At 44.3% G+C, this 9,671-nt stretch overlaps 1 protein-coding gene across 1 annotated transcript; it reads left to right on the forward strand.

The window, feature by feature from the left end:
- Positions 1-5,351: 5,351 nt before the first annotated feature.
- Positions 5,352-8,246, forward strand: GCNT3 (glucosaminyl (N-acetyl) transferase 3, mucin type). Its single transcript, XM_011983197.1, has 2 exons — positions 5,352-5,499; positions 5,592-8,246. Exon 2 carries the CDS (start codon positions 5,652-5,654, stop codon positions 6,966-6,968), a length of 1,317 nt encoding a protein of 438 aa, XP_011838587.1. The 5' UTR covers positions 5,352-5,499; positions 5,592-5,651; the 3' UTR covers positions 6,969-8,246.
- The last annotated feature ends 1,425 nt before the right edge of the window (positions 8,247-9,671 follow it).

The raw sequence follows: 9,671 nt of genomic DNA on the forward strand, positions 1-9,671 counted from the left end.
CTTTTTGTCCTTAGCAGGGGTAAAAGGAACCCTTTGAAAAGCCACATACCCCAGGTTTAAGTTTTTGCCTTGAAATGTGCCTGGCATCCCAGGCAGTTTGGGACTGCGCCCTTCCTCCCTCTTGCCAAGTGTCCTGTATGTTCTTCAGGGCTAGCATGGAATTAAGGTATGGAAGCTGCTGGCCATCTTTCTGAATGCTTGCCTGATCTCTGCAGGTTGCCTCACCCCCGATCTTCCTGTGCCCTTCTGCAGCCATTCTGTCCCTTCTCCTGTACCTCCCTGGGGTCAGCTGCAGCTCATCCCTGGTCTTGTTCTCCCTGAGGTGCTGATGGTGACAACTTACAATAGGGTCTCTCCATACAGCACAGAGATGGAGGGCAATTCTTAGGCCTTTCCCTCACTACATCATAAGCATTAGCACTTCTGCTTGGTCCAGAGCTCAGGAATGCTACTTGTAACCACCTTGAGTTATTTTGTCAGTAAAATAGGTCTTTGTGGGCTAGCACTGGATCTATTTAATGATAACCTTCACTGAGGGGCTGCCAAGTACCAGGCTACATTTGTCTGGTCCTCCGTATGTATCTTCTTTAATCTTTTCAATAGTCCTACAAAACAAGTGTTAGTATTAGCCTCTATTATGCAAAGGAAGTCACTAAAATACAGATTGATGAATGAATTTGCTGCAGATCATTCAGGTTGAATGCGGCAGAGCCAGGATTCAGACCTAGCTTTTTCAGGCTGAGTCCCACACTGGGCTTTACGACTAGGTACTTGGCGTTACTGTAATGTAGATCATCTCAACAAAATAGAGTCATGATTTGTTAATGTGATATTAACAAATATTTAACACATAAGCAACTTATTTTGGTTACCTTAAAAATAAAATATTTGACTGGGCATGGTGGCTATTGCCTGTAATCCTAGCATTTTGGGAGGCTGAGGCGGGGAGATTGCCTGAGCTCCTGAGTTCAAGACCAGCCAGGGGAACAGTGAATCCCATCCCTACAATCAATCAATCAATCAATAAACAAGCAAGCAAGCAAAACACAGCTACTCAGGAGGCTGAGGTAGGAAGATCGCTTGAGCCCAGGAGGCAGAGGTTACTGTACTCCAGGCTGGGCTGTACAGCCAGACCTTGTCTCAAATGACAACAAAAATAGGTCCAGCGCAGTGGCTCACATTTGTAATCCCAGCACTTTGGAAGCCCAGGAGCTTGAGCCCAGCCTGTGCAACACAGTGAAACCCCGTCTCTACAAAAAATTAAAATTAGCCGGGCATGATGGCGTGTGCCTGCAGTCCCAGCTACTTGGGAGGCTAAGGTGGGAGGATGGCTTGAACCCGGAGTTTGAGGCTGCTGTGAGCTATGATCTGCCACTGTACTCCAGCCTGGGTGACAGCGAGACCCTGTCTCTAAAAACAAAAACATATATACAAACAAAAGCTCTCAAGTATTCAAAGTGTTTTCTCTTACTGAGAGACTCTATAATGCAGTTTTGATGGGAAAGAAGGTGAGGCTTGAGGGGGTCACCAAAGAAAAGTAAGATACGAAGAAAGTGGAGGGGTTGTCTAGGTTTGAATACTGAAGCAAGTGCTTATCCCATAATCATTCTTGTCCCAGAGATTTTACACTCAACAATGGAAAGTCACTGAGAATCCCAGTACTGCAGAAAACAGCCTGTGGAGCAGGGCCCAAGTAGGGGTGCAGATGACTGTTACCAGAAAGGGGTCCTGATCCAAACTCCAAGAGAGGGTTCTTGGGTCTTGCGCAAGAAAGAATTCAGGGCGAGTCTGTAAAGTGAAAGCAAGTTTATTCAGAAAGTAAAGGAATAAGAGAATAGCTACTCCATAGACATAGCATCCCTGAGGGGGCTACTGGTTGCCCATTTTAATGGTTATTTCTTGATGATATGTTAAACAAGGGGTGAGTTATTCATGCCTCCCCCTTTTAGACCATATAGGGTAACTTCCTGTTGTTACCATGGGATTTGTAAACTGTCGTGGCACTGGTGGGACTGTAGCAGTGAGGACAGGAGGTCACTCTTGTCACCATCTTGGTTTTGGTGGGTTTTAGCCAGCTTCTTTACTATAATCTGTTTTATCAGCAAGATCGTTATGACCTGTATCTTGGGCCGATCTCCTCTATCTCATCCTGTGACTTAGAATGCCTTAACCATCTGGGAATGCAGCCCGATAGGTCTCAGCCTCATTTTACCCAGCCCTTGTTCAAGATGGAGTTGCTCTGGTTCAAGCACCTCTGGTAACCCTACATGACTTTTTTGTCTTTGCTGTGGCTTCATCTACAGTCAGAGGCTAGTGGGGAGAGGACCAAAAAAGAAAATACCTAAATTCTCTGCGCTGAAAGTCTTGGAGGTGAATGCGTGTAAACAGTTCATGCACCAAGAAGGCAATTCTGACTCGTCTGCATTATTGCCTCATTATCTTCAGAAGAAACCCACCCTTCTCAACTCTACTTTGTAATGCTGGAGATTATTCATGCCTCTTGCAAACCACGTTTCTGCTTAAACTCCGCCGATAAAAGGCAGTAGGGAGACAGCTGGCTGGAGGAGGGACTTCCTGTTTGCTTCCTATCTACTTCCTGCTTCTGTGACCGTCATCATGTCAACGCCTATTTACCTCTCAGTGGCTGTTTCTTTGTGTAGCTGCACTACATTCAGTTTACAGTAGCTATCAGCAGAGATATCATTTGCCTCCTGAGAGGTCTGGATCTCAGCCCAGAGGGCCCTCCTCTGAGCTCAGAGACCTCAACATTAGTTGAGTGGTCCCCACTCTTCAGAGCTATGAGTTTTAGCTACTTTGGTGTCCCTCCACCCAAAATTTCAATTTAATAATTTCCAATTCCTCCCTTAATTTCCTCAATCTAGGAGTGGTAGCTACCTCCAACAATTGCTAGTACCTTAATAGAGCCCGCCTTCCCCAACACTGTATACCTTAACTTTATACCTAGTTAAGTTCTTTATATTAAATTTGCTCTGTTCAGGCTGGGCGTGGTGGCTCACTCCTGTAATCCCAGCACTTTGGGAGGCCAAGGTGCAAGGATCGCTTGAGCCCAGGAATTTGAGACCAGCCTGGGCAACATAGCAAGACCTCATCTCTACTAAAAATAATTTTAAAAAAATTATCTCTGTGTGGTGGTGTGTGCTGTGGTCCCAGCTACTCGGGGTGCTGGGGCAGGGGAATGGCTCGAGCTCAGGAGGTCAAGGCTGCGTTGAGCCGAGATCGCGCCGCTGCACTCCAGCCTGGGTGACAGAGCCAGACGCTTTGCAAAAACAACAAAAAACTTGTTCTGTTCAGATATTTGGCTAGGAATGTTGCTTTTTAGGAGGAGCAGTTGGGGACTGGGTGGGGGAGAGACTAGCAATGTCAGCAGCTTTGAAGAAGGCACTTTGTAGTCTATAACATGGCCAAAACTACCCCACGGGGCTCGCACTGAAGTCCAGCAGCCCATAGTGTAATCCATTCCTTAGACTGCCAACAGCTCTAGACTCACAGATGTTAGTGAGCAAGCTCTACAAACTGGAACCCTGTGGGTATTTCTACAACCTACAGATTATTAATAGTCGTGCAAAGACAGGCAAATGGATGTTTTCTGGCGGGGGGCCAGGAGGGAGCAGTTGCATTTGAAGAATGAACTATGGTTTTCATTGATTTTCTTTTTTTTAAGAAAAGTAAAATAACAAAAGAAAAATCCTTGAAGGGTATTTTTATTCCCACCTCCTGTAATGTTCAGGGAACATGAGTGACATTTGGACTCCCAAACAAAAGAAGGCAGGGGCATATCTCTGTGTTTCTATGGTTCCTTGTTGAGGGAAAAAGGCTTTCAAGTTCTTACGTGAGCACTGACAGGCTTTTATGAATAGTTCGTGATACAGGTACAAACTGGGCTGGTCTGGCTGAAATACAGCTTGCCTTCTCGGATATTGCCAGCATTCTTTGCTGCCTCACTCACCTCCCTGAATGACTTGGGCTTAAGAATGTTTCTGCATGATTTATCTAGGCTTGCTGTCTTATCTGAGAGCAGGAAGTCAAAAGGTGAGTGATGGAGCCACCTGCTGCTCTCTACTTTATAGATATTAAAGAGGAGCCTGAAACGGTTCCTTGGACATCTTATGAATGTCAGAAAATACCTTTTGGAGGGTTAGAAGATCAGGGGACGTGGTGGTTCACATTTGCTGCCATGGCATACGGCCAGTCTTCACTTGGAAACAGAATCACACCTTGTGGAGAGATCATCCCTAAGCAGGAGAGAAGCTGTTAAGGTGAGATTTTTCTTCATTTTTCATTTTCCTTCCTCTTAGATTCCCATAAAAGCTATTACTAAAGAGAATACAATCTTGTGTTTAGAAAGAGCTACAACAAGGGAAAATAATCATTGCTTGAAGGATGTGGCACATTTTGTTCCTCTCCTTTTAGGGATTATTTTCTATAATATCTGGTTTTCTTTACTGGCATTCAGTACCCTTTGTTGTATTTCTTTTTTCTTTTTTTTTTCCCCCATATTCATCTTAGGATTTCATTGTACAATGTTTTTTTTTCTTTATTCTCTCTTTTTTTTTTTTTTTTTTTTTTAAAGGGGCTTCCTGGTCTTCATTGGACAGTGAAATTTGTTTGGGTGTCCAAACAAAATATGAAAGAGCTGTAATACTTCCTGTATTGTATTTCAAAGGTAGGTGTGGTTTGCTGCAACAAGCATTAGGCTTGTAGACAGAAACACTGGGGGAGAAGAGAGAGTGGAGAGGAGTGCTGGATTTGCTTCTTAAAATATGTGTGTATGTGGCAAGTTATTTAGCTTCTGTTTTCCTATCTCTAAAAGACACTTAATAATACGTTTCAGATTGGTTGTGAAGGTTATTAAATGGGACAATGGAAATAAATATTTCTCAAGAAAAGAAATATTTCTCACCCACTAAAGGTCCTCATTAAATATTGCATATACACAGCTTGTGTGCAAGTATATTTTAAATTTGGATGGATACTCTGAATGATTTCAATGCAATTTTTGGATAATATCCAGTTATTTTTACTTCTTTAAGAACATTTTTTAAAAAGTGTGGCTAGATGTCACATCTGACCAGTATATATGGTGAAAAGCATTCTAATGCTATATAAATTGCCAAAATAGAAGCAAGAAATGTTTTAAAAGGACCTTTAGGTTTCTAGAACCGATGACAAGAGTCTGAATTTTATGAATTTTTCTCTCCAGATCTATCAGAAATTCCAGACCCCAGAGAAGAGCTACATTCTAGGGTGGTAAGGCGTGAGAAGAAGAATGAGGAATGAAGGGTGGGTGGGGACTTGCTCTTACTAATGACACTCCATGGCAGCAGGGGCTCAGTTCTTTCTTTTCTCCTGGGGTGGAGGTGGAGCCAGATCCAGACCTTAGTGTGGTCAGCTAGTTTGTAGGGTCAGGTTACAGATCTCCATCAACGAACCAGATGTAAAGGGTTTCTAGGCAGGTCTTTACTAAGGATACTTGTCCAGGTAAGAACTATTTTTTGCCATCAGTTTGGAATTGAACTTGATGTTTCTGGGAATGATGAGTTTGTAACTGGAGGCATTTTGTTCTGTCCAAGGATTGTGTCCTCCTCTTCCTTCCCTGTGGTCAATCTCCACCTGTCTACCCTTCCGTGACAATGGTTCAATGGAAGAGACTCTGCCGGCAGCATTACTTGTGGGCCCTGGGCTGCTATATGCTGCTGGCCATTGTGGCTCTGAAACTTTCTTTAAGGTTGAAGTGTGACTCTGACCACTTGGGTCTGGAGTCCAGGGAATTTCAAAGCCAGTACTGTAGGAATATCTTGTATAATTCCCTGAAACTGCCAGCAAAGAGGTCTATCAACTGTTCAGGGATCACCCGAGGGGACCCAGAAGCCGTGTTTCAGGCTATTCTGAATAACCTGGAGGTCAAGAAGAAGCGGGAGCCTTTTACAGACACCCACTATCTCTCCCTCACCAGAGACTGTGAACGCTTCAAGGCGGAAAGGAAGTTCATACAGTTCCCACTGAGCAAAGAAGAGGTGGAGTTCCCTATTGCGTACTCTATGGTGATTCATGAGAAGATTGAAAACTTTGAAAGGCTACTGCGAGCTGTGTATGCCCCTCAGAACATATACTGCATCCACGTGGATGAGAAGTCCCCAGAAACTTTCAAAGAGGCAGTCAAAGCAATTATTTCGTGCTTCCCAAATGTCTTCATAGCCAGTAAGCTGGTTCGGGTGATTTACGCCTCCTGGTCCAGGGTGCAAGCTGACCTCAACTGCATGGAAGACTTGCTCCAGAGCTCAGTGCCATGGAAATACTTCCTGAATACATGCGGGACGGACTTTCCTCTAAAGAGCAATGCCGAGATGGTCCAGGCTCTCAAGATGTTGAATGGGAGGAATAGCATGGAGACAGAGGTACCTCCCAAGCACAAACAAACCCGCTGGGAATATCACTTTGAGGTAGTGGGGGACACATTACACCTAACCAACAAGAAGAAGGATCCTCCCCCTTATAATTTAACTATGTTTACAGGGAATGCGTATATTGTGGCTTCCCGAGATTTTGTCCAACATGTTTTGAAGAACCCTAAATCCCAACAACTGATTGAATGGGTAAAAGACACCTATAGCCCTGATGAACACCTCTGGGCCACCCTTCAGCGTGCACGGTGGATGCCTGGCTCTGTTCCCAACCACCCCAAGTACGACATCTCAGACATGACTTCTATTGCCAGGCTGGTCAAGTGGCAGGATCATGAGGGAGACATCGATAAGGGTGCTCCTTATGCCCCTTGCTCTGGAATCCACCAGCGGGCTATCTGTGTTTATGGGGCTGGGGACTTGCACTGGATGCTTCAAAACCATCACCTGTTGGCCAACAAGTTTGACCCAAAGGTAGATGATAATGCTCTTCAGTGCTTAGAAGAGTACCTACGTTATAAGGCCATCTATGGGACTGAACTTTGAGACACACTATGGGAGCATTGCTACCTGTGGGGCAAGAGCATGTACAAACATGCTCAGAACTTGCTGGGACAGTGCGGGTGGGAGACCAGGGCTTTGCAATTCATGGCATCCCTTAGGACAAGGGGTCTGCTATTAGAGTGTGGGTAAGGAGATCTGTTGCCTTAAATTGCTGCCTGGGTGAATGCTGCTTTTTCTGTCACCCCTAACACTAGCAGTTCCTTCATTGACTTTCTCACTGAGTGAGAATGAGAACTGCTGTGATTGCGAGAGTGAAGGAGGGATGTGTGGTAGGGGACTTGATTTCAGTTGAATGCCTGCTGGTAGCTTTTCCATTCTGTGGAGCTGCTGTTCCTAATAATTCTAGGTTTGGTATCGTGGAGGGGAACTTTGATGGAAAGAGAGCCTTCCCTTCTGTACTGTTAACTTAAAAATAAATAGCTCCTGATTCAAAGTAATTTTTTGCCTAGTATTTTTATTTTTATTTTTGCCTAGTATGTCAGAAATAATATAAATATAAGCAGATAAAGTGTGTGAGACTTTTTCTCGTAACTATTGGTGACATTTAAAATCCCTAGGGGCTGGCAAGAGAGTTCTCATTATTCTGAAACGGTCCTGACAAGCTGCATGAGTAGCAATTTTTTTTTTTTTTTTTTGAGACAGAATCTTGCTCTGTCACCCAGGCTGGAGTGCAGTGGCACAATCTCAACTCACTGCAACCTCCGCCTCCCGGGTTCAAGCGATTCTCCCACCTCAGTCTCCTGAGTAGCTGGGACTATAGGCATGCAGCACCATGTCTGGCTAATTTTTGTATTTTTAGTAGAGACCAGGTTTCACCATATTGGCCAGGCTGGTCTCGAACTCCTGACCCTGTGATTCGCCCACCTTGGCCTCCCAAAGTGCTGGGATTACAGGTGGGAGCTACCGTGCCTGGCCTATGAATAGCAAATTCTAATGAAGACAGGGGAACAGGGCTGGTTCTTTCATTGTTGAGAACCATCCTCATTTTGTTTATATTGCCATGTTCGTGACTTTTCTGTAAAGGAAAGGCAGGGTGATTTAACCAGTTTGACCACCTGTATTCTTATAGGAAAATTGCAGCACTAATTCTAATTTTGTCCGCTTCACAGCCAAAGCTTAACTAATGTTCCATAAAGGAGACAATAGCCATTCAGGTAAGGTAATGTGTAATTTATTATTCAAAGTGGAACATGTTTTTGTAGGGGGAGAGTCTGCACTATAAATAATTATATTGAGAAATAAAAATAAACTAGGACTATTTGGCTAAGCCAGGATGTCTTGTTATTCCATGTTTAGGCCTATTGAGTCAAAACTGTTGTTTTTTTTTTTGGAGACAGATTCTCACTCTGTTGCCCAGGCTGGAGTGCAGTGGCATGATCTCGGCTCACTGAAGCCTCCGCCTCCTGGGTTCAAGTGATTCTCCCACCCCAGCCTTGCAAGTAGCTGGGATTACAGATGTGAGCCACCATACCCAGCTAATTTTTGTGTATTTTTAGTAAAGATGGGGTTTCGCCATGTTGGCCAGATTGGTCTTGAACTCCTGGCCTCAAGTGATCCACCTGCCCCAGCCTCCCAAAGTGCTGGGATTACAGGTGTGAGCCACCACGCCTGGCCCCCTCTTGAATCAAAACTCTTATTTCATAATGTGAATGGGAGGATCACTATTTGCGATTCTGCAGATTACACATTTCCTTGTGGGGAGACAATAAGGTATGTGTAAATACGTATACATAAGTATATGTGTGTATGTGTAAATACATATACATATGTATATGTGTGTATATGTATACACACATACAGCACACTGCCTCCCAAGTGTTACCTAGCGAAACAGTTTCCTTTCGGAAGCTCCAGAGATAGTTGTTGGCTAAGTTATACTCTTCTGTGATGGGCAGGGGATGCTATAAAAACATAGGCAGTGCCCTTTGAATATAGTACAGCTCATCTCCTGCATATAATATACCTTGGAAAAGAGATTTATATGCAAGTTAATTTGTGTAATCTGAAGGATGTTCCCATTAATATGTCATGATATCATTAATATGTTTCTTCCTTTCTGATTTTTTTTTTTTTTCCCACCCAGGCTGGAATGCAACTAATGGTGTGATTTCAGCTCATTGCAACTTCTGCCTCCCAGGTCCAAGTGATTCTCCTGTCTCAGCCTCCCGAGTAGCTGGGATTACAGGCGTGTGCCATCATGCCCGGCTAATTTTTTTATACTTTTTTAGTAGAAACAGGGTTTCACCATGTTGGTCAGGCTGGTCTTGAACTCCTGACCTCAAGTGATCCACCTGCCTCGGCCTCCCAAAGTGCTGGGATTACAGGCGTGAGCCACTGCACCCAGCCCTTTCTGATTGTTGTCATTCAATTCATCAAGTTTTCTCTCATGATCAACTTTCTCTGTGCAAACCCAGTAACTCTGAGAGTTATCACTGTGTCTGACACAGTGAGTTTTTAATTTATAAGTTAGTTACTTTTGGCCAGGTGTGGTGGCTCATGCCTGTAATCCCAGCACTTTGGGAGGCCAAGGTAGGGAGATGACTTGAGGTCAGGAGTTCAAGATCAGCCTGGCCAATGTGGTGAAACCCCATCTCTACTAAAAATACAAAAATTAGCCAGGCATGGTGGCGGGTGCCTGTAATCCCAGCTACTTGGGAGGCTGAGGCAGGAGAATTGCTTGAACCC

This window comes from Mandrillus leucophaeus, unplaced genomic scaffold, assembly GCF_000951045.1.
Source record: "Mandrillus leucophaeus isolate KB7577 unplaced genomic scaffold, Mleu.le_1.0 Scaffold247, whole genome shotgun sequence".
In the NCBI taxonomy this organism is placed as follows: domain Eukaryota; kingdom Metazoa; phylum Chordata; class Mammalia; order Primates; family Cercopithecidae; genus Mandrillus; species Mandrillus leucophaeus.